General features: G+C 35.5%; 1 protein-coding gene across 13 annotated transcripts in view; it reads left to right on the plus strand.

Moving 5' to 3' along the window:
* The window catches only part of PUM2 (pumilio RNA binding family member 2), a 98584-nt gene that overhangs the window by 25625 nt on the left and 47359 nt on the right, over window positions 1-25600 (plus strand). For 7 of the 13 annotated variants that reach the window (XM_053201195.1, XM_053201197.1, XM_053201201.1 and 4 more), the window contains 8 exons: window positions 4887-5008; window positions 10100-10287; window positions 10847-11016; window positions 14166-14436; window positions 14676-14769; window positions 21185-21310; window positions 24104-24246; window positions 25442-25571. In XM_053201195.1, coding sequence (XP_053057170.1) covers window positions 4887-5008; window positions 10100-10287; window positions 10847-11016; window positions 14166-14436; window positions 14676-14769; window positions 21185-21310; window positions 24104-24246; window positions 25442-25571 — 1244 coding nt within the window. The remainder of the gene's footprint in view (window positions 1-4886; window positions 5009-10099; window positions 10288-10846; window positions 11017-14165; window positions 14437-14675; window positions 14770-21184; window positions 21311-24103; window positions 24247-25441; window positions 25572-25600) is intronic. The other 6 variants (XM_053201198.1, XM_027033260.2, XM_027033261.2 and 3 more) reach the window with 1 other exon arrangement.

The following is a 25600-nucleotide window of genomic DNA, read 5'->3' on the forward strand; positions in this document are numbered from 1 at the left end:
GGAATGCTGGATACGGGAGAGACTTCTGTTTTCTCTCCAATCTATCACTATCACTATGACTCTGAGTAAGATTGACTTCTTTGAAGACAGTGTTAGGAATAACCTTTGTATGAGTTACATATATCTCTCAAATGTTCTAGCTCTGATCTGAGCTGTTAGGGATAACTGGAATAGAAGCCAGCTATTTGAAATAGTGTTTAACGATCATAGTTTTATCTACAGAAATCTTTACCTTAATTCTTAAACTTTATCCACCATAATGAATGCCCACGTTATATGGGGTGAATATCATGATAATATAAACTTTTTAAAATGTTTACTTATTTTTGAGAGAGAGCATGCCATGCATGTGCCTGCGGGGGAGGGGCAGAGAGAGGGGGAGAGAGAATCCCAAGTAGGCTCTGCAGTGTTAGTGCAGAGCCCAATGCAGGCTCGATCCCATGAACTGTGAGATCATGACCTGAGCTGATATCAGGATTCGGGCAGTTAACCAATGAGCCACCCAGGCACCCCTAAGCTTTTTTATTATATCTAGTGGTGGTCTAATGCTGGTAATTTTCAGAAATATTGATGAATTAGACTATGATTGAAAAGAACCATCTTCCATGGTAGGTGTAAAGAGAATGGGCTTTAGAATTATACAGACGATGTGTTCAAATCCTATTGCTGCCATTTATTAGCCATGTGTGTAACTTTGGTTCTGATTCCTTGTGCAGGATGGGACGGTATTAGGCATCTATTCTTTGTTTCATGTCCCTCCTATGATTCTCAAATGAATTGGAAAAAGAAGGCAAATAACTATAGATAAGACTTTTGTATTGAATAGTAATATCATAGTCCTTTAAAATAATCAGCCAGTTAAATGTTGCTGGCCAGTTTGTTATGTTTTATAATAAATATTAAAAGGTTCCTATTTTTGTAGCAAAGAGATCTAATTTATGTCTGCTATATGCTTGGTACTATTCTAAGCAGTTTACTTAATGCTATTTCATTTTAGCCTCATAGAAACTATAAAAGTATCGTTATTATTATGCTTACAGATGAGAAGATTGAAGCTCAGAATGGTTAACTGGCCCAAGATGGTATATAGTAGTGATTGAATAGCATGAACTGATGAGCGCCTTGACTATTTACAGTACTGCTTCCTATTGGAAGTGATGACATCTAATGGTTCTGGTGATTAAAGTGTTAGAAATGGAGAAGATCTGGGGGAAGTGGTATGATTTGAAAAAATGAAGAAGTATTGATATCTTTTATTAATAGAAAAAATTAAAGTCTGGAAAAGCGCCATTGTGGGGTTCAAGGGAATTACCCTGTCTTTTGTTTTCTACATACACATTTAGTTATTAGCATCTATGCCTGTCTTTTGTGAACTTCCATTATGAAGAGAGTCACCTTAACATCGTAATTTGACCAGATAGTCCAGATACATATCTGGTGTCATGGCATAATTATTAATAGCACCCCCTTCCTCAGAAGTGTCCCAGTTTGGATATTACATGAACATCTTTTTTCTTTTTCTTTTAGTTTTTGTTTTTTAGCGTTTATTTATTTTTGAGACAGAGAGAGACAGAGCATGAATGGGGGAGGGTCAGAGAGAGGGAGACACAGAATCTGAAACAGGCTCCAGGCTCTGAGCTGTCAGCACAGAGCCCAACGCGGGGCTCGAACTCACGGACAGCGAGATCATGACCTGAGCTGAAGTTGGCCGCTTAACCGACTGAGCCACCCAGGCGCCCCTTACATGAACATCTTAATTTAAGACACCATATTGTAGACATAAAGCCTTTACATCCTGTTATTTCTTGGGATTATGTTAATTTGGTTGGTTTTGTGATTTTTATGAAGAAGGCTCTAGGCTCCAAGCACAGAGCCTGACACGGGGCTCGAACTGACAAACCGCAAGATTGTGACCTGGGCTGAAGTCGGACGCTCAACCGACTGAGCCACCCAGGCTCCCCGTACTGCTATTTTTGAAGATGGAGAGGGCAAGCCATAAATGCTTCTTGAAGGAAAGAACTAGTAAAATGGTGGACAGTTGGGGGGATGAATTTGTATGTTCACCCAATCATTTCTGAGTTGGAAAGACAGAGGTGTAGGTTAACAAGATATACTGAGTTGCTTGACCTTGGTTTAAAGTTTTTGTGAAATTGGGAACGAATATGAAGTAGTACTGGATAATATATTTTGCAGATCTTTAAGATCTCTTAACCCTTGTTTTCTATAATATGCTTCCCCCTTTCTACTACCGTAAAAGAGTCTCCAGGGGCAAATCTCTAATTTTATTGCTATTCCAGCCAGTGTACTGCCTACATTTTTTTTTTTCCCTAAATGGTCTATCTTGAATTGTTGCCTTTCCCTGTATTCAGTTCATTTTAACTTTTCTTGGTCACAAGCTAGTAGTTTCTCTGAAAGTATTTCAAATCAGTGTCTAAACTGTCACAGAACGTTGTTTGTAGAATGTTGGTATAGGCCTTTGTTAGGAGAGGTATTAATTTTACTAACTCCTGTGCATGATAACTTAATAAATGTTTGCAAAATGAAGATATTCATAGCACAGTGTTTGGCAAAAAGTAGGCACATTGGATAAGTGCTTAATACAGTTTTTGTTTTTAATTTTTTTTAAATGTTTATATTTGAGAGAGACCAAGCACGAGCAGGGGAGGGGCAGAGAGAGAGGGGGAAGACATAAAATCTGAAGCAGGCTCCACCTCCCAAGTGTTGGCACAGAATCTGACGTGGGGCTCAAACTCAGGAGCTGTGATATCATGACCTGAGGTGAAGTTGGATGCCCAACCGACTGAGCCACCCGGGCACCCCCTCTAGTTGTGTTTTAAAGCAGTAATTTATGAGCTTCTCTACTAAAGCACTACACGGAACTTTATCACAAAGACTTCGTCAAAGGGATTGTTATTTCTGTTACTTTAGGTTAGTTTCAGCCATTTCTGTGACTGTTTCTATTAAGTTTCTAAAACTTTACCCTCAGTTTCTTTGTTACTATTATTTTGATATTGAAACTTTTTTTCATGATGTATGGATAAAACATTCTCTCAGAAACCAATTTTTAATGGTATTTTAAAGTATTAACTTGGGTTTTACTATGCATACATGTTCAATTACTTAAATATATCAAGTGCAGTGTTTTAGTATTAGCAGCTTTACATTTTGTTTGAATATTTACATGAACCTTTTATAGTGATTTTTAAAAAAAGCTTATGAAGGAACAGAGGTTGCATTTTGCTGGGATCTTCGTTAGAGCAGATTATTGTTTAAAATGTGCTTTAAATAAAAATCATTTGCAGCCCAGGGTGATCCTAACATGGAAAAACTTTTCTTTCTAAAATTAGTAGAAGCTGGTTTCCTTTAAAATTAAATATGTTTAATTTAGCAAAAAAATCTGTAGATTGGGAACATGCCAAATTGGACTTTTCCCACTGCCTTCAAAGCTGCTTCTGGCTTTTTGTTTTAGTTAATAGTGCTACCATTTAGCTTATTATCCAAATTTAAAAATTGTATCCTTTTTATTAATCCCTTCCCCACTTGTAATCATACTCATTTTGACTGTCCTAAACGTCTCTCAAACCATTTTGTTTTTTCAGTTCTTTGGGTTAGTACCACCTGTTTTAGTTCTACCATCTTGGCCCTGTTGGAATTTGTTAAACCGATTTCCTTGCCTGTAGTCTAGACTATCCATTATTCTTAAAGCTTATAACTTGAGTTGTTTTCTAAAACATAATGTCTTAACCTCTCTGAATTCCCTTTACGTTCGTGAAATGTGCAATTTCTTAGCTTATCTTTAAGGCTCCTGAGAATCTGACCTAGAAAGTTTTACCAGCATTAGCTTTGACATTCCCACATCTGTTCATCCATCTCATACCTTGTTGTACACACAGTGCAGTTTATCAGGTTGTGCCTTTGTTCATGATTTACTGTATCTTCCTCCCCTTCTACTCACACTTTCAACCCTCTCACCCCCCCCCCCCACCGTTTTATTTCTCAGACTCAATTCAGGTTTTACTACGTTCATTTTATTACATTTAGTGTGTATGTTTGTGAACTCTCTAAAAATAAGGTTGCTATGCCTTAAGGAGACAAACACAGGTAAAAGCTTAGTGATAGAAGTATATACAGGTTTAATTATGAGCCCTGGAAGACTTGGTACCTAATTATGGGCTGAGAGGGAGGAGATCTTAGGAGTACTTAACTTAAAATGCCACGTACGTGTCTCAGAAAAACAAAACAGTCTGTACTTTTCAAACATCTCCCCAGTCCATCTTCTCTGAGTGTCAGGGAAAGTAGAGAGGAGAGGCTTGGATGAGTAATAAAGTATCATTAGGAATTAGCCAAAATGTACATATTGAATAATTTGTGAATCACTGTGTCAACACAGTTTTTATGTGCTATATATGTCACATACTTCCATTGCATAAGTGAAGTAAAAGTGAAAATATATTTTCTGCCATGGAAGCTGTGGGATAAGAGGTGATCCAAGGGCAGTATTTGGAAGTAAAGGAAAAGTTTTCCTTTTTTGTATAGATGTTTTTATTGTATTATCTATATTGAATAAGAAATTTAGTAAGTTTTTTGAAAAAATTTGTAAAGAAAATCACATGATGGTAAAACCTTTTAAAAAAGTATAGAAAAGTCCAAAGTGGATTTTGATTAGTGTTCAGGTCTAGAATTATTAGAGCCAGTACCCAAACATAAGTGAGGAGTTATTTTATCATTAACAATACAAATTAGAAAATAGTTCACCCTGAATTTTCCTTAGCATTGAAAACTAACTTGTACATACCAGTGGTAAGTTTGCTTTCACCCATGTAGAATTAGAATAAGTTTGTAATCAGAATGATACTTAAATTAATCATTTTTTCCCTCCCAAATAGCTTTTGCCTACCAAAAAGTTTTGGGAACCTGATGATTCAACAAAAGATGGACAAAAAGGCATATTTCTTGGGGATGATGAATGGAGAGAGACTGCATGGGGAACTTCTCGTAAGTTATTGGTGTATGTGTAAGAATTACGAGTTTACTTGAAATTTTCAAAACCCTGTTAACCCCCAGACAATATTTGGAGCAAATTTGTGAAGTCTTTGTTGAAGATTTTGTAAGTCATTGTAATGCACATTTTTTGTTAATGCGCATTTTTTTATTAGCCCTTATCTAATGATCTACTTAACAATTAGAAGTGTTTGTCACGGTGAAGTATATTACAAAGTTTTATTTGAAGTTAACTCTGGGGTGCCTGGTTGGCTTAGTCTGTGGAATGTGCAACTCATGATCTCAGGGTTCTGAGTTTGTTGGGTATAGAGATTGCTTAAAGATGAAATCTTTAAAAAAAATGAAGTTAACTCTGATTATAAAATTCTGAGTTTCCATTAAAAGAGGGCACATTAACAATGGGGATTTTCAATTTTAAATTGTATTAGAGGACAGCGACTGATTTATCTCATTGCAGCTCAGTCTAGCTTTATTAGACGTTTGCCATACCCAGAAGGGAAGTAAACTCCCTGAGTGAGGTAAATCCACAGAAAGGAAGCAGACTTTGAATGTTTTTGATATCCACAAGTAATGGAGAGAGACTTAGAAACCAAGAAACTGTTAAGGGAGAAGGAACTGGTATGAAGGAGTACAGTTCACGGAAGTAACTGTATTGATAGGTAAATTAAAGAGCATGGCCTTATTCTTAAAGTAGTACTGATTATATTTTGAAATGTTTCTCATTAGTAAAATTTGAGATATATACACATGCAACTGTCAACATGTATTTTACAAGTAAGTTTTCTCTTTTTATAACAATTCATTGCAGCTTGTGAAAGCTACACAAAATTACCAAATTAAGATCAAAACAAATTTCTGAACAAATTTCTGGATAATTATCAAATTAACCTTAAATTTTGAGTGTAAATTACCAGGTGTTTCTTTATTCTACAAATCATTAAAATACATTAAAAGGTTTAAAGTCTTTTATATTGGGAATGCAAGCTGGTGCAGCCACTCTGGGAAACAGTATGGAGGTTCCTCAAAAAATTAAAAATAGAACTACCCTAGCAATTGCACTACTAGGTATTTATCCAAGGGATACAGGCTAGCTGTTTCGAAGGGACACATGCACCCCAGTGTTTATAGCAGCACTATCAACAATAGCCAAAGTATGGAAGGGCCCAAATGTCCATTGATGGATGAATGGATAAAGACGATGTGGGGTGTGTGTGTGTGTGTGTGTGTGTGTGTGTGTGTATATAAAATATACATACATATATAGTATGTATATTATATATACACACACACACAGTGGAGTATTACTCGGCAATCAAAAAGAATGAAATCTTGCCATTTGCAGCTACATGGATGGAACTGGAGGGTATTATGCTAAGTGAAATTAGTCAGAGAAAGACAAAAATCATATGACTTCACTCATATGAGGACTTTAAGAGCAAAACAGATGAACCCAAGGGAAAGGAAACAAAAATAATATAAAAACAGGGAGGGGGACAAAACAGAAGAGACTCATAAATATGGAGAACAAACAGGGTTACTGGAGGGGTGTAGGATGGAGGATGGGCTAAATGGGTAAGGGGCATTAAGGAATCTACCCTTGAAATCATTGTTGCACTGTATGCTAACTAATTTGGATGTAGATTTAAAAAAAAATTAAGTATTATGTTGAAAAAAAAGTCTTTTATATTTAAATTTGTTTATTCAACTAAAATAATTGCTGAAAAGTTAGGTAGTACTAGATAATTTTAGTGATTAATAAATACTCTTATAGTAAAAATTGAGAAAGTTTGAAAACTTTAGCTATTAATTTATAGTGAAATTTTCTTAAAATACTGGGAATTTTCTTTGAAGTCCGTCGGTATGTAATATAATATGCCAGGTTTGGAGAATATGAAGGTAAATAAGATAATTGCCCTCAAAGGATTTTTTTTTTTCTGGATTTGAATTAACCCATATTACATGGGTCTCATAATTTAAAGTATTCCATTATTTAGACTGGGGCACATTTTTCCCACAAAAGACACTTTCCTTGCTAAAATTACATGTGCTCGAAAAGTTGAATGGTAGACATGTTTTGATTTTTGTTTTAAAGGTTGAGTGGTTAATTACTTTAGTTACCAGAACCAAATATTTTTTTAAAGCATTCCAAAGGAAAACATCTTGAGCACAACATGGTAATGAAAGATTATTTTCAAGATGGATGGTTGGGAAATATTTTTGGTATGTTATATTTGGAGGATAGCTTGTACCAGAAGTAAAACATTTAAGCCACAAATTTATATATTTCTTTTAGTGTCAGATTTATATTTTGAATTTCTTATATCATTTCCTCTTGAAATTTTTTTTTACGCTGTATGGATAAAATTCTGAAGATGAATATTAGTCTTTACCTGGAGACATGTGAATATTAGAAATGAATGAAAAATGTAGAAATTATTTTGTTTATAGAACATTTATTGGGGGGCGCTCAGGTGTCTCAGCCGGTTAAGCATCCAACTTCAGCTCAGGTCATGATCTCATGGTTCCTGAGTTTGAGTCTGCTTCTGGCTCTGTGCTGGCAGCTCAGAGCCTGGAGCCTGCTTCAGATTCTGTGTCTCCCTCTCTCTCTGCCCCTCCCCTCGCTCACGTTCTGTTTCTGTCTCTCAAAAATAAACAAACATTGAAAAAAAAAATAAAAAAACATTTATTGAATGCCAAGTATGTACAAATATGAATAAAGGAATTGTAGGAATAATGTGCTAAAGGAATTGTCAATCTAAAGATTCTTTCCATGACTGTAGGAGACTTTACCATATGCTTGGTTTCTCTAACTGAAACTGTCTTTTCCACCTTCATGTTTTCCTATATTTTTGCTCACTTTAACTCTTTACTCTTCATATCACTTCTTCTGGGATTCACTCTAAGATTGAGAAGGATTGATGCCCTTTATTTTTGCATAGTATCCTTGATTATTTTTACTGCTGCTCTTTTACTCTATTATGATTACCTTCTATTAAACCTATAATCTCTTTGAGGGCAGGTACTGCCATGTTTGTTCTAAGCACAATGCCTAATATGCAAGAGGCCGTAAATCAACATTAGAACTAGTGAATGAATGGGTGAATGATTGAATGAAAAAAATATAATGACTAATCTCTTGTGGATAAAGATACTGTAATGGAAGTGTTTTTATATGCTTTAACAAAAGTAGCAATCAAACATACAGTTAATGAAGTGATGACTGAGTTCCTCCATTACAGTTCAGCCCTTTAAGGACTAGACCTAATACTGAATATTGTATATGATCACAAATGAACCAGAGGCAGCTCACTGGTTCCTTATACAATTTTTTTTAGCAGATCTAAGAAGTTGCCTCAAATGTTTAATTATAGTTGTATCCTATTTGTTCTCTAATCTTAAATACTGCTTTTCCTTTTTGTCCTAAAAACAATGTAGAAAGGGCACTCATATCAGGTGAATATTTTTTTGTTAAAAATAAATGGGAAAGTTTTAAATTAGCAGGGATTTTTAAAAATAATCTTCAGGTGACAGGTTTTACACCAAGAGAAAATTCTGTGATATTAACTGATTTTTTTCTTTTTTTTAAGTTTTATTTATTTGAGAGAGACAGAGACAGTGTGAGCAGGAGAGAGTTAGAGAGGAAGAGAGAGAATCCCAAGGAGACTCTGTACTGTCAGGGCAGAGTTGGATACAGGGCTTAAACCCACGAAACCATGAGATCATGACCTGAGCTGAAACCAAGAGACCGACTGAGCCACCCAGGGGCCCCAGAACTGATTTTTTCAAACTTACTTGTTTGTGTTTATAGTGGTACAGCCTTGTGGTCTGAAATCTGTCCAGTATATAACTGAGCTTGAGGAGTGCCTCTGCCAATTTAGGAGTTATTTTTATTCTTCTAGGTTTTACTTTTAAAGGTTTTTGTTTTGAATTAGTGTGAATCACAAAGAGAGCTTTAACATTTTAGTGAGATGCTTACAGATAGCTGAGCCTTCAGGTCAGTGTTTGTCTCCCTTGACCTTTCTGGTTTGACTGGCTTCACATCAGCTTTTACTTATTTTATTTTTATTTTTTACCAAATGGCTTTCTATCTGTATTCCCAAGAAATGTGCCTAGGCCAGTGAATATGAAGAGCCTTTAAAAAAAAAATTTTTTTTAATGTTTGTTTAATTTTAGGGGAGCGAGACAGAGTGTGAGTGGGAGTGAGGAGGGGCAGAGAGAGACCATGAGAGGGAGACATAGAATCTGAAGCAGGCCCCAGGCTCTGAGCTGTCAGCACAGAGCCCAACGAGGGGCTCGAACTCAAAAACTAGAGATCATGACCTGAGGCACCTAGGCACCCCTGAAGAGCTTTTTGTAAAGATTATAAAAATAATATGCTGAGGGGTTTTGTTTTGTTTTTTAATTTTTTTTTAACGTTTATTTTTGAGACAGAGAGAGGCAGAGCATGTACAGGGGAGGGGCAGAGAGAGAGGGAGACACAGAATCTGAAACAGGCTCCAGGCTCCGACCTGTCAGCACAGAGCCCGACGCAGGGCTCGAACTCACGGACTGTGAGATCGTGACCTGAGCCGAAGTCGGACGCTTAACCGACCGAGCCACCCAGGCACCCCTTGTTTTGTTTTTTAAGGTAGAGCCAATAACCTTTTATTTATTTATTTTTCCTGGGTTATTTTTTAATTTAATTTTATTTTTTAAATTTACATCCAAATTAGTTAACATACAGTGCAACAATGATTTCAGGAATAGATTCCTTAATGCCCCCTACACATTTAGCCCATCCCGCCTCCTGCACCCCTTCCAGTAACCCTCTGTTTGTTCTCCATATTTATGAGTCCCTCATGCTTTGTCCCCCTCCCTGTTTTTAAATTGTTTTTGTTTCCCTTCCCTTATGTTCATCTGTTTTGTCTGTTAAAGTCCTCATATGAGTGAAGTCATGATTTTTGTCTTTGGCTAACTTCACTTAGCATAATAACCCTCCAGTTCCATCCACATAGTTGCAAATGGTATGCTGAGTTTTTGTACTTCAGTATATTAATGTAAATACATTTTGGTTAGCTTAAAAGTACAAACGTGTAATTGTGTTCTTTCTTCCAAACAGACCATTCAATGTCCCAGCCTATTATGGTACAGAGAAGATCTGGACAGGGTTTTCATGGAAACAGTGAAGTAAATGCAATACTGTCTCCGCGATCAGAAAGTGGAGGCCTTGGTGTGAGCATGGTAGAATATGTATTAAGTTCTTCTCCTGCTGATAAATTGGATTCTCGATTTAGGAAGGGAACTTTTGTAAGTATTTTGAATAAAGAAATATTTAATAATTACTCAGTGGTTTTTTGGTTATCTTTAAGTCAGTTTATTTTTCTGTTTTTTCCCAAGAGCTAAAGGAAATTTTATAACTTATTGGAGCTCTTGTTTTCTTTTTTTGGCCACTTCTTGAAATACATGAAATAGTAGAACCACTGGGAATATAATCTTAGCCATGTTACAAAAATCAAATTATATGAATTAAAAAACATAATTTGCAAGATTAAAATTGCTTACTTATGGTAGTGCTTGATGTGAATGTAACCGAACAAAATTATGCATTAAGTAAAATATTACTTCTTCTGTGGTGTTACTGCTCTTCCAGCCCCGCTATAGTTAAGGTTGCCTTAGCTCTTCTGTTATAAATCACTGCTTTGTGCTCAGTTTTTTGGCCTTTGATAAATTAGTTGATTATGAAAGTAAAATAAGGTTCAATGCTTTTATTGTGTATGTGCGCTATAGTGTAGTTTTAGGTCACCTTATGGTGCCTTTTTTTGTGTTTTATTACATATTCAGAATCAAACAGATTCTTTTTCTTCAGGGCACTAGAGATGCTGAAACAGATGGACCTGAGAAAGGAGATCAAAAAGGCAAGGCTTCTCCATTTGAGGAGGACCAAAACAGAGATCTTAAACAAGGAGATGATGATGATTCTAAAATAAATGGCAGAGGTTTGCCAAATGGAATGGATGCCGATTGCAAAGATTTTAAGTAAGACTTTAACTTTCTCAAGAAGAAAAACATATCTCTTTAGGGATGATTACTGTTAGCTGATGTGGTTGATTTAGACACTTTTCCAATTTTGGTTTACTTTATTTCCCTTTGTACCTTGCGTTAATCCAGAAAAAGATTTAATTTTTTTATAAGGAATATTGATTATGAACCATTTTTTAAAAAAATAATTCAATAGAATAGTCTCTAAAACCATGCCTTCCATTAAAGGAGTAATGTTAGACATTGCTGTTACCTTTCTGCTAATATGGTAGTCTAAATTTTAACTTTTTCCTGCCTGCTAAAATTTACTGAATTTTAGGTTTAATCTGTGATTTTTCTTGGCAAACTCCTTGGGGTTGCTCTTGAGCACCTTTTTTGTGGAGTTTTCTCTTTCTTCTATCCCTGTATTGTATCCCCCACCCCCCATTTAACTCTTAATCTTGGAAATGAGAAAACATAATTAGCTTAGGAGCTGTGACCTTTCTTGTTCATAAATACGAATTTGTGCTAATACTTAATATTTCTGAAATTAGGAAGTAGGGAACATATTAGAGATCTCAGAAAGTTTTAAGCTTAGAAGTCTTTAAGTTGTAACTTAGTTGTTTCTTGATGGCAATTAAATATTTTCTTCTGGCCTGTCTCAAATTAGCTAGTGTACCTTTACCTAGATATTAGAGAGTTGTTTCTTCATACTGAATTCCTATAACTTTATATTTCACTAATGAGATGCCGAAAATGAGCTGTTTTCTTTGAGGTCTTGTGAGCCACAGAATCTCCCTTAACTGAGTGTAATCATATATGTGGGTGGTATGCATTTACATTTATTATTGCCTTTAATTGTCAAACGCAGAGTAACAATGTTTCCTAAAAACAGTGCCATTTGTATCTGTTCTAAGTGCAAAAAAGCATCCAAAACCAGTAAACCTCTTTGACGAGAAATACATTTCATGCTTTTCAGTTTGTTTTAGAGCCTTATCCTGATTGTGCTTTTCTGCAATTACCTAATCTGCGATTTAGCAAGGGTGTATATTTAAAACTGAGTTGATTATGAGCCCTTCAGAGTATGCATTTATAATTGAAGTGTTAATACACCATTAACTATAGCAAGAAAATAGCACCACTTGATAGCGTAATTCCCTTTTCTATTATATCCTCTATCTATCACTATATTAGAGTTGTGTGTATGAACGGCTATGCTTCTCCATATTAATACGGACTTGTACATTTATTAAAATTATAATTTTATTCCATTAAGGTTGGGGTATGTATTTAAAATTGCTTACAAAATATTTTAGATACAGTATTGTATTTGATAGTATAAAAATGTGTCAGACATATGGCTGTGGCCATACAGTCACTATGCTCACACATCATTAATATGTACATTAATTGATACATCATCAGTATATAACCACTAGAGTGTAGAACTGAAAGGAGGGAGAGAACTATACCAGGCTTTATTATTTTTTTTCCAGCTGATTTTTAAAAAAATATTCTTTAAAGAAAAAAAAATTTTTTTTTAAGTTTATTCATTTTTGAGAGAGACAGAGCGAGAGGGGCGGGGCAGAGAGAGAGGGAGGTGCAGAATCCGAAGCAGGCTCCAGGCTCTGAGCTATCGGCAGAGAGACCGATGCAGGGCTTGAACCCACAAACCGTGGGATCGTGACCCAGCCGAAGTCGGACGCTCAACTGACTGAACCACCCAAAGCGCCCCTTTCTAGCTGATTTTAAAGAAGACCCTTTCAGTTTTAGTTTTTTCTTCCCATATATTCTGAAAGAAAAGCAAACCTTTGTGGAATATTCACATGAAAAATTATGTATGGTTAAAGGAGTTAGAAATTTCTTCTAAATGTTGCAAGGATAGTGATTGAATTTTAAATAAAATGCAAGTTCACCTAAGTATCTGGAAACAAATTCTTATAAGTAATTACTTGTAAAATGCTCTGTATATGTTAGCAAATTTATCTCAGTGTGAAGCTCCTGAAGTTGGGGGCAGAGTTACATAGATGTTAACAACTGGCAATGAAAGCCAGGTAAAATAGTTACTACCATTTATTTAATGTACTTATGGTTGAATATACTATGAACTCAAGCTTCCTAAGAACAAACTTACTTCTTGTGTGGGAAAGGATCTTGCGTAAAATAATTCTGTAGAAGAAAAGACATTGGTAAATGAGAATAGATTATATATAGAAATAAAGTTTAGACCATGAAAGATGTTGATAAAAGAGTCGATCCTTAATATTTAATCTTAATACATTTTTTGGGAAAATTGAAGACACTAGTTAGTAGAGGAAGTTGCTTCTTTGTATGTGGAAGTTTACTTTTCATTGAAGGGCACATTTAGTTTTTGGTAAATATGTTACACGTTTCCATTTCTTTCTGATGACTTAAACTGAAGCAATTTAGTGTGATAAAGATGGGTTTTTGAGAGCGGTCATAGAGGCTTTTCATAATTCCTTTTTTGTCCTCATTTGGAAAAATAAGTACAAGAAGATTATGTCTTTGGTCTCCTCACTTAAGGAATTGAGGCCTGGAAGATGAAGTGATTTGCTCAAAATCATATTTAAAGTCGGAGTCCGGAGTCAGCCTTTGTCTTGGTTCATGTCCTTTTTTGTTATATCCCACATTTTACACTCTGAAGTCATGAAGGCCATCCTTTCTGTCCAGTCCCCTCTCCTCGCCCTCCCCCAAATAGCAAGCAAGATTTTACAGGAAAATTCTGTACTCTTGGGCAAGACGGGAATATGGTAGGTGGATTTTGGTTTTGAGACTTCCCATGTTTGTCACTTGATAGGCTGCTATTCATACTTACTCATTTTGTCTGTGATTTGAGACAAAAGCTTCAGGTAGTCTGAGCCTAAATTGTGATATTGGGCAATTTCTTATCTGTAAAATTGAGTTATCTTTATGCTATTCACCGTGGAGAAAATGATCATTAGTAATATGAAAAAATGAAACTGTGTCAGTTCTTAAGACATTAAACTGGGGGGGGGGGTTGTAATAAAGTGGAATAATTAGTGACCTGGGGTGCCTGATTTGCCTTCTGTATTTTGCCGCCATTTGTTTTTCATGATTTTCCTACTTTCCATTCAGATTTGACTTACTACTTTTACTCATAATGCCTTTCTGTTTTCTTTATGTAGTCGTACTCCTGGAAGTCGTCAAGCCTCACCAACTGAAGTAGTTGAGCGCCTGGGCCCCAATACTAATCCCTCAGAAGGATTGGGGCCTCTTCCTAATCCTACAGCTAATAAACCACTTGTTGAAGAGTTTTCAAATCCTGAAACCCAGAATCTGGATGCCATGGAACAAGTTGGTCTGGATTCCTTGCAGTTTGACTATCCTGGTAATCAGGTACCCATGGACTCTTCAGGAGCTACTGTAGGCCTTTTTGACTACAATCCCCAGCAGCAGGTAAAGCGTGCCCCTTCAGTGAAGCTTCTCTGAACTATGTACCGGTGTAGCCTCTGGTGCTGTGAGGCATGGACATGAATAATAGGAGTGTTCTTAAATACTTAATGTTTTATAAATAAAATGTTTTTGTAGTTGAGAAAGTGATTGAAATATGTGTTTAAAATAATCTATTCTCAGCTTTCTAAATAGAAATTAAACGCTTTGAGACTAATCTTTGTTTTAAATATTTTCCCTAATAGCTCTTTCAGAGGACTAATGCACTAACAGTTCAGCAGTTAACTGCAGCTCAACAGCAGCAATATGCATTAGCTGCAGCTCAGCAGCCACATATAGGTGAGTCTTTATAAGTTACCATTTTGATTAGACTGTTAGCAACTCTTGTGTTAGTGTTTATTAGAATGTTTTATTTTTCTATAATTGTATGGGGTTCTTGTTTTAAAACGTCTTCTTAAAAGAGTAATAGATTACATGGCAGGAGTAAAGATTAACTAGGGAAGAACTGTTTCTGATTTTTGTATCATTAAATAAAAATGTATAATATGATGAAAGCTGCCAGCACATAAGGTCAGTGTAAAGTTAAGAGAGTCAAACACTTGGAAATTCAAATGTAGTTATTTGTGTCTTTTGTCAAGTAAAAATGCTTATTTAAAAAAATGGTTTGGGAATCAATTCCAAGAAAATTCCTTAAAATATTTTCTTCACTTCATTAAGTTATTTGGACTTTGACCTTTAGCCTTTAACATGAATTATTATACCTTTGTTATTGCTAGAGTCAAAGCATTGGTACATGTTGTCCATGTTGGGGTTTTTTATTTTTAACTTTTCAATTTGAAGTAATTCTAAATTTACATGGAGTTGCAAAGAGAGTACAGAGAGGTTCCCCACACAGCTTTCTCTAAATGGTTACATCTTACATAATCATAGTACACTACCACAATCCAGAATATGATATTGGTAAATGTATATGTATAGTATTACATCATTGTATCACATGTGTAGATTTATATAACCACGTTTATGCCTGGTTTTAGCTAACCTTGATTTATTTCTTGGTTGGAAAAGTTGTGAATATTCTCAACGTCATAATCAGTGGAAGGGGGAGATATTTATTAAGTTGTTTCTCTTCCCTTACATTTGTATTGTTCTTTGTCAATCCAAGAAGGACACCTAGGTCCCAAATTTTATTTTTGGTTTTTATCCAAGATGACCACACATTTCTAGGTGACTTCTAATAGCAGCATGCATTCTTTGCCTCCAACTTTCTTTATTCCTAATACTTTATCCTTCCTTCTCATTGTTAGAAACATAGTGATTTCCTGTCTACTAATGGACTGGTGTAACGCTTTTATTTATTTCTTTATGGTATGGTTTAATATATGACAGGCTAATAGTATACCCATTATTGCTCTTCCTTTTTGAAGTTTTCTCTTCTTATAAGCTTTTTTATATAAACTTTAGACTTCATTTATTTACTACCAGAATATTGGGTTAAAATTTTAAATTAACTTTGGGAAAATTGACATCTTTATGATATTAAGTATTCTAATCAGGACATGTTGTATTTTTATTTTTGTTGACATCTGCTTATGTGTTGTTTATGAGTGCTTTAAAGTTTTTATCATATAAGTTTGCATATTTCTTAATAAGTATATTCTTAGATATTTTATCTTTTACTATCATTGTAAATGGCTTTTATATATCTTTTAATTGGTATCTGTGAAAGCTCTTGATTTGTAAATGCTAACTTCTATGAATATTTTCTAATAATTGAATCGTTCTTGTGTTCATGGAATAAAAATGTATAATTCTCTTAATGAGCTCTTTCAGTTGGCTAGTGTTTTATTTAGGGTATTTGCATCAATAATGTGTATATGAAATTAGTGTTTACGTTTGTATGTATGTTTGTTTTTTCATCTTTTTGGTCAGATTTGTCATAAAAAGAATTTAGAAATATCTCCCTTTTTAGTACCCTGGAGTATTTCAAATAACATTGGACTTATGTGGTCTTTTAAGAGACCATAAGGCAGAATTTCTTTGTGAAGCCATCTGGAAGAGTATGCAATTAAATTTGAAAACCTGAATAAAATGGAAATATTTCTAAGCATAATTTACCAAAATTGATCCCATCTTTTAAAAATACTTATTTTGCGAAAGAGAAGCACATGAGCAAGGGAGGGGCAGAGAGAGAGTGGGGGTGGGGGAGAGAATCCCAAGCAGGCTCAACACAGCACAGAGCCTGACACAGGGCTCAGACTCGCAAACCAGATCATGACGTGAGCTGACAAGAGCCAGATGCTTAATGCACTGAGCCACCCAGATATAAGAATCCTACCTTTTAACCTTTGTTCCACAGTTAAATGTATTTATTGTTGACCATCACTCTTTTTATCCAGGTTTGACTAGTAATTTCTTGGGTGTCTGATAGCCTACTTTAGAACAGCACTTTACAACAGAAATATAATATGTGCCACATAGAGTTTTAAATTCTTTTGTAGCCACATTTTAAGAAAAAAATTTTTTAAATGTTTATTATTTGAGAGACAGAGAGCAAACAGGGGAGGGGAAGAGAGAGACAGGGAGACACAGAATTGGAAGCAGGCTCCAGGCTCCGAGCTGCCAGCACATAGCCCATCGAGGGGCTCAAACCCACAGACTGTGAGATCATGACCTGAGCCGAAGTCAGCCACCCAACTGACTGAGCCACCCAGGCGGTGCAGCGGTGGAGTGGGTTCTAACCTTAATTGGGATTTCAAATTAACGATAAAAGCATGTATTTGGAAAATAGCTCCGAGATAATTGGGTCCTATTCCTAATGTATCAAAATTTTAAATGAGAAAAAGTTTTGCAAGACATTTTGCCTCTTTGATAGACAAAGAACCATAGATTAAAACAAAATATTTTTAATGCTTTATTTTACCTGTCAGATTGACAACTCTTTAACAGTTTACTAGGGGCACCTGGGCAGTTCAGTCTGTTAAGTATCCAACTCCTGATTTCACCTGAGGTTATGATCTCATGGTTCATGAGTTTAAGCCCCATGTTGGGCTCTGGGGTGACAGTGGGAAGTCTGCTTGGGATTCTCTCATGCCCCTGCCCCTCTCCCACTTGTGCTTGCCCACCACCCCCTCAAAATAAATAAACTTAAAAAAATTTTTTTAATGGTTGGGTAATGTCCAAATTTGACAGGAGTGTGAATGGCATATTCATATATTCCTGATGGGAATGTAAATTGGCACAACTTTCCTGGGGAGTAATATGGACATAGTGGCCAAGAATTGATGTATATTTTCCCATTTAAGTGAATTAAAAAAATTTTTTTTTAATCTTTATTTATTTTTGAGAGAGAGAGAGGGAGAGAGAACGAGAACGTGCTTGAGCAGGGAAGGGGTAGAGAGAGAGGGAGACCCAGAATCTGAAGCAGGCTCCAGCCCATGAGCTGTCAGCACAGAGGCTGATGCAGGCCTCGAACTCATGAACTGTGAGATCAAGACCTGAAGGAAGTCAGACAGTCAACCGACTGAGCCGCCTAGGCGCCCCTCATTTAAGTGAATTTTTAAATGTTTATTTACTTTTGAGAGACACACACACACACACACACACACACACACACACACACACACAGACACACACACACACACACAGTGGGGGTGGGGCAGTGAGAGAGGGAGACAGAATTCAAAGCAGGCTCCAGGCTCTAATCTGCCAGCCTAGAGCTTGACATGGTGCTTGAACCTTAACTGAATTTTTATAAAGATAGGATGATAATGCAGAGACCTTGCGTACTAATAGAATAATAAGATTATTATAACAAAAGATTGTGGACCATCTGACTATATATCCTTAATAGACTGGTTAAATCATGTATGTTCCTTCTGTATATTAGAAAGAATGACTTGATAGGTTACCTGTTGACATAGAAAAGGACCTATGGTTAATTGGAAAGTGAAAAATACATATTAAAGTGCCATTATGGCCTACAGTATATAAAATGTGTGACTGTGTGTGTGTTCATTTCAAAATTGAAAATGATGTATATACCTACGTGTATGTATAAACATAAATATATACACACATTTGTATACACGTGCAAACATAAATATACATATATATGTAAACACAGTGTATTGTTTGCTGTCTAGTAAGTTGTAAATATTTCTAAATTATGAACTTAATAAAAACACATGAAAAACATTTTTTCAATAAGTTTCAGTATGTATCCATTAGGCTAAACTAATTCCTTTTTCCCCCACATACCTGAAACTTTACTTCATATCTGCTTTATATTTCATATTTGTTTTATAACAAATATGGAGAAAACTATATTAAAATCCTCTCTAAAATTGAATAATTCAGTAGAATATAAGCCAACAATCAGTGAAAATTACATGAGGACTTTGACTTTCCGTTTTGTAAACTCCACTAGTATTGGAGATCTTAAAAGCAAGCTATTTAAATCATAAAATATGGAATATAAAAAAATTATATCCTGGCTTTGAGATTTTGTAGGGGTATGAGTAGGACATGAATACCACAACATCCATCATTTTCTTTGTGACAAAGACAATTTATGATAGAGGAAACAGGGAAATCTTGAAACCTTTCCCCTAGGGCTTAGTTAAGAATGCAACTCTGAGCAAATGATTTTTTAAATAGTGCAAGGATATTATTCAACTCTCTTTTTTTTTTTTCAGTGTATTTATTTTGAGAGAGAGCCTAAGCAGGGGAGGGGCACAGAGGTAGGGAGGAGAGAGAGAATCCCAAGCCGACTCCCCGCTTTCAGCACAGAGCCCAGACAGAGCCCTACGAACCGTGAGATCATAGCCTGAACTGAAATCAAGAGTCAGATGCTTAATCTAATGGGCCACTCAGGTGCCCCTGAACCCTCTTTTAGTCTTCCTTTATTAAAAGCAGAGTTTTGGGAGCTCCTGGGGAGCTTAGTCTGTAGAGTGTCTGACTATTGATTTTGGATCGGTTCATGATCCTAGTATCAAGCCCCATGTTGGGGTCCATGCTGAGTGTGGAGCCTGCTTAAGATCCTCTCTCTGCCCCTCTCCCACTTGTGCGTGTGCATGTGTGTATTCTTTTCTTTCTCAAATAAAAGTTTTAAAAACTCATTTTTCAAATGGTTGTGCCTGTACATGAAATCAGTGTTATGGGGTATGGCCACTAGTTTTAGAAATTAAATAGATTATAGAAATTAATAAATATAGTAGAAAATACTAAGTTACATGGAACTTTATAAAGATAAATTTTTTTTGATATTTTTGTTTGTGGCATGTATATGTATATATGGTCACTAGGTTGATATGAAATATATTTCATATTATGGGTCACATTCAAAACATTTAAAAACTGCTATAATATAGTTAGAATGGAGTTTCTGAACCTTGATTTTAAGGTTTAGAGTAAGTGTTCCTTTTGAATCCTTTCTTTTAAGTCATTTATACCCACATGCTTTTATTCTCCTATTCTCCCCCTTAATCATGTTTTCATTTATTTTTAAATATTTTTAAGTAACCTCTACACCCATGTGGGGCTTGAACTTTCAACCCCGAAATCAAGAAGTCATGTGCTCTACTGACATAACCAGCCAGGCGCCCTATTAATCATCTTGTAAATTGAATTTTTCTGAGCTCTTGTAACTTTTAAAACACCTCCTTTCCCATTATTTCCTCACCTTCCACTTGTTTTCCAGAAGAGACAACTCAAGCAAGTCCATACCTTACAGTGACTTGTATACACAGTACTTTCTTGATACCAGCATTTTCTTTAATAAGTACTGCAAACGAATATTTAAAAAATCTTCTTCCCTGCCTTTTACCGAATTCACGTTAGCAGTCATTAGATGCAGAAGTGGCCTTAAAGTCACAGTTCTGCCTAAAGCTCTTCATTGTTACTCTGTTGCTTTCTGGGTAAAGTCCAAACTTCTTAACATGACCCAGGAAGGTCTTCACAGGTCTTCATTCTGATTGTAACTCCAATTTTGTCTTGTCTTGCCCTGCCCTACAACCCCACATCATCCTACCCACACTTTCTGAAGCTCACTAGGTACCCCTTCTCTCTGTGCCTATAGCTCCCACTATACTGTATTCTAATTGTCAATTTGTTTTTCTCATTAGATGGATTGATTTGTTAGGGCAGATCATGCCTTCCTCACTATTGAATTCTTAGCTGACAGTATAGCTTAATAAAGATTAAATTAAAAAATACTGGGGCGCGTGGGTGGGTCAGTTGGGCATCCATCCGACTTTGTCTCAGGCCATGATCTCGCAGTTGATCAGTTTGAGCCTGGCTTCAGGCTCTGTGCTGACAGCTTGAGCCTGGAGCCTACTTCTGATTCTGTGTCTCCTCCTCTCTCTGCCCCTCCCCTGCCTGTGCTCTGTTTCTCAAAAATAAGTAATAAGCATTAGAAAAACAAAAGAAACTACTGTTGAACAATAGTAGTTCTAACTCTAAACATTTATTGTGTGCCTGTTTTGCTAGTTCTACACAGTCCTTTCATATTTGGTATCATGTTTTAACTCTCACAAAAATCCTCTAAGATAAGTGGTGATACACCTATTTCCTAAATGAAGAATCTTAGAGTCAGGTGATGTCACATGCCCAAAGTCACTCAGTTAATCAGAGTTTGAACCACTATACGCACTCTGCTTCCCCACTCCAAATTCAGTGTAGAAATTATTTTACTTAATGAAGAAAATTATACCTTACATCTTCATTCATTATTTCTCCCCTTTTTAAAATACAGCTGGTGTATTCTCAGCAGGCCTTGCTCCAGCTGCATTTGTGCCAAATCCGTATATTATTAGTGCTGCTCCTCCAGGGACTGATCCATATACTGCAGCAGGGTTGGCTGCAGCAGCAACATTAGCAGGTAACTTATTGTTCATCCTCGTTGCTTATTATGGATTTAGTTTTAATTTTCTTACAAGTTGTATTTTTGTCTATTTGGTGGGCAATTTGAAGTTCCTAAGAAAATCTGAAACACTTATCTAGAATCAAGTGATGTTTCCAGAGAGTTAGTTTACTATTTGTCCAGTTTTAATGCTGTAGGAAAAAGCCGAAGCTTGAGAACTTTTTCCTTTTGTACATGGTTGGTTTCCAATTCAATTTTGTAGTTTCAGAAATCTTACATTGCCAACCACAGATCTTTTTTCTGACCAATTCCATCACCCACAGAGACAGTGCAAAAGTAAAGTTACTTCTAATGCAGTAAACTGGGGTAGGTACCATAGATACCCAGGTCAGGGAGAGTATGAGGTAAGGAGCTTCAGCAGTCTTGAGAGAATGAGTATCTAAAAAGTAAAGTTTATTTAGCAGTGTTAAAATATGCAAGCCGACTGAGGGGCAAAAAGGTGGCATGGAGTTGGAAAGCACTAACTGTCAAAACCAGAAACTGCCACTCAAAGTCTACAATGAAAACCAAAACTATACAAATGTTACGTATCAGTAATATTGCAATAATACTGGGGAAAAATGTTTTTAAACCCAAGGCTGTATTTCTTGCTTATTTAAGTAGTAAGGAGAGTTGTGTGCTGGTCAGGCACCATCCTATTGAGCCAAGCAAACAATTTGCTGATCTTCTGTGTAGGGTTTTGAAGAAGAGGTTGTTTTAGGTTGAGTTGGTTATAGAGACAAATGAATTAGTCTTAGGCATGGGTTAATGTTGGTTACAGAGGCAGGAACAGGGTCATGTCAGCCATAAATGTGTGTTCACTGGAGTGAGCCTGCCAACTGACTGACTTTCATAACTCTAGACTATCATGATTTTTAAACTTTGTTCAATGATATGAATTGTCACTGATGAATTTGACAATTTTAAACTCCACTTCTGGCAGTTATTATCCTGACTGTAGAACAGTCAGTCTTTTCCTGGGAGTTAGGGGACTTGTTTTTTATACTCAAGACTGTTTTAAGAAGTGAAAAAATAAATGTTAATTTCAAATTCTAGTTTGATAGCTTATTTAGGAGACTGAAACCAACCTATCACATTCAGTAGATTTTAGTATTAGTATAGATCTGAACGTAATTCCATAAGGAGGGGATGAGCTTTCTTGGTGCCATTTAACTGGATGTTAGTATGTAAAATTCTGGTGTATCATACAATCTATGGACTTTAAGGAAACCTTAAGAAATGGTTAGTTTTCAGATTAAGCATTCTAGGCATTTTGGATTCAGGCTTTCTAAGACCAGTGGTGTCCAATAGAAATATAATGTGAGCCAGATAATGCAATTAAAATTTTCTAGTATCTACATTATAAAAGCAAAAAACAGATGATATTAATTTAAATGTTTGATTTATCCCAACACAACCAAATATTATTTTAATATAATTAATATTTTTTTAATTAATAGATATTTTACTTTTTTTTTCATGCAAAGTCTTAAATCCTGTGTATATCATACTTAAGACCACATCTCAGTTCGGGCTGTCTAACTTTTTAATTCTTCAGTAGTCACAGGTGGCTTCTGGCTATTGTTTTGGGCAGAGAGGTTCTAGGTAGATATTTGACTCTTGTTTTGATAATGTATTCTTCATAAATCCTGTGAACAGTTTTCATTGTAGATGGTGCTTAAACTATTTTCAGAAATAATACTTTACCTTTAAGTTTTTTATTGCTTTTCACTTTAGTGATTCAGTCAATTGTACTGGGCTTTATTTTCCTCCAAAACAAAGTGAATCCAAGAGTTTAACTTTTTAAAATACTAGATATATTAAAATTGTATCTGTGGAATTTTAGGCCATCTTTATTTTATCAATTAATAATCATGACATCTTGCTCATCAACTTAACGTGGAAATTATTGTGCATAATGCTGTTTACTCCCATAGAAGCTGATGTTACCTTGAATAACATAGACTAGAGCAAGAACAGTTCATCCTGTTTTTCCTAGTTTGCTTTCACATGTCTATGTCCCTCTGTGCCTTTATATTACCTGGTTCTTTCTTGTCTTTACTCACTAGTTCCATTTTCCTAACCACATAAGCAGTGATGTTTCATTTGTTTTCATGCAATTTTCAGTTGCTTTGTGAGAATTGTGACTAATTGTTTCAAATATGAAGAATATTTTTAATAAAAACTTTAACTAAAAAATATTTTTAAATTCAAGGTTTACAATTCAAATACAGTTGTCGCAAGCTTGGTACAAGAATGTTCCAAAGTTTTATGTTGTAGATTGCAAATAAAAAGATAAAAGTGTTTTGTAATATTTTGGTAATTTTTTTCAATATTCAGAAAATAGCCTTTTAAGAGAATTTGAATTGAACATAGTAAATCTTACAGTTTTATGAAGTCTAATGTTCCCTGAGTATATTATCTGTGTTTGCCAGTATCAAACCCATAATCTGGCATTCAGTAACTTGCATAGATGGTTAAAGTATCCTGTTAGTTCATTGGTCCTTTTGACTTTAGCTTTACCATCTCCATTGAGGCCACTGCTGTCACTCCTGTTTCTCTTGAAGTAATCATAACCTGAACGAGACTTTTTCCTACTAGAATCAGGAAAAAAAAGAAAGGATATAGCAGGTGTAAGTGGGTTGGGGATTATAAGGACATTTGCTTTAACTCATATACAGTGTTCCTTTTTATGATCTAATGGTAACTGATTTATCTATAAAATGTAAGTAACTTTTTTTTTGGGGGGGCGGGGTGGGGTGTGGGGTTTAGGTCCAGCAGTGGTTCCACCTCAGTATTATGGTGTTCCATGGGGGGTGTATCCAGCCAATTTATTTCAGCAACAAGCTGCAGCTGCGGCAAACAACACAGCAAATCAGCAAGCAGCATCACAAGCTCAGCCTGGACAGCAACAGGTATAGGCCTGCCTTCATTAAATCATACCTGAAGAGTCCTTGCAATTCAATGAGTTCCTTGTTTTCAAGATGTGTGTCTTTTCATCTCCTCAGCATGTAATGTAGTACCTATATACAAGTATTGATTACATGGTGGTTTTTTTTTCTAACTGGTATTACATGAATTTAGATTTAGGTGTATTCCATTTCTACATTTTTGTTATAGAAACTGTTGAAATCTCTAGCAGATTTTAATTTTCTTTTCATCACCTTTTCAGGTGTGCTCATGTTCCTATCAAAGTAATTGTCACTTCATTTTCTTCTGGGTATTTAAGTTACTATTTTAAATATTAACTTAATACATTTCTGACTAGAAAATGATTACAGAGTACTTTATATTTTTAAGCAAGCTGGAGAAAATTGAAAAGAGGAAATATTTTCACTACTGGTTAAAGTTAACTTCTTCAAAAAGAAAATGTTTATTACAATGGTTTTGGTTGGTTTTGGGTTTTTGAAATTTCTGCTGCTTTCATGTTTTGATAAACTGTTTTGATAAATGTAGAAACACTATTGGTGATTTCTGACTTCTGATTGTCAAATTCTTCATATTTATACCAAAGAAGCAACTTAATGACAAGTGTAGTGTTACTTGGCAGTTAAATTTTATTCTAAATTTCCTTTATGTGGTTTATTACTGTATTGGTGTTCTGTTGAAGCTGTCCTGTGGCTCAGTCCTTGTAGATTAGACCATGGCACCATTTAATAAATTATTTTTCAATCTATATCTTCTTTGGGCAAACATGAAAATATACTACTTGACCAATACACCTATATGTGAGGCTTATTTACAGTGAATACTGCTTGTCCTGAATTGTTCATCTATCTTTGTGAAATTAATATGATCTAAAATTTTGCCATCCTCCGCCCCCCCCCCCCAATAAATTTCTTTGGTAAGAAAAAGAGCACAAATACTAAAAATAACTTTTCGTTAAGGCCTTCAAGAATCTCTAGATGTTACTTAATAGATTGTTCTAGTTGTCATGAGCCAGTGATTGTGTTTTTGATTTTAAGTATTTTGTATTTTTTCATGCCAAATCATCGTTTTGTTGCATATAAATATGTTCGAAGAATATCCAAAGGCAATTTACTCTGGGATAAATTTATTTATCTGTTATTTTATAATTTCATTTTTAAGGAAATCATTTGTCCTTTGTAGGTTCTCCGAGCTGGAGCAGGTCAGCGCCCTCTTACTCCCAATCAGGGCCAGCAAGGGCAGCAGGCAGAATCACTTGCAGCAGCAAATCCAACTTTGGCTTTTGGTCAGGGTCTTGCTACCGGCATGCCAGGTATACAGTTAGTTAATTGTAGAAATTTG

The sequence above is a fragment of the Acinonyx jubatus genome, chromosome A3, assembly GCF_027475565.1.
Source record: "Acinonyx jubatus isolate Ajub_Pintada_27869175 chromosome A3, VMU_Ajub_asm_v1.0, whole genome shotgun sequence".
Classification (NCBI taxonomy): domain Eukaryota; kingdom Metazoa; phylum Chordata; class Mammalia; order Carnivora; family Felidae; genus Acinonyx; species Acinonyx jubatus.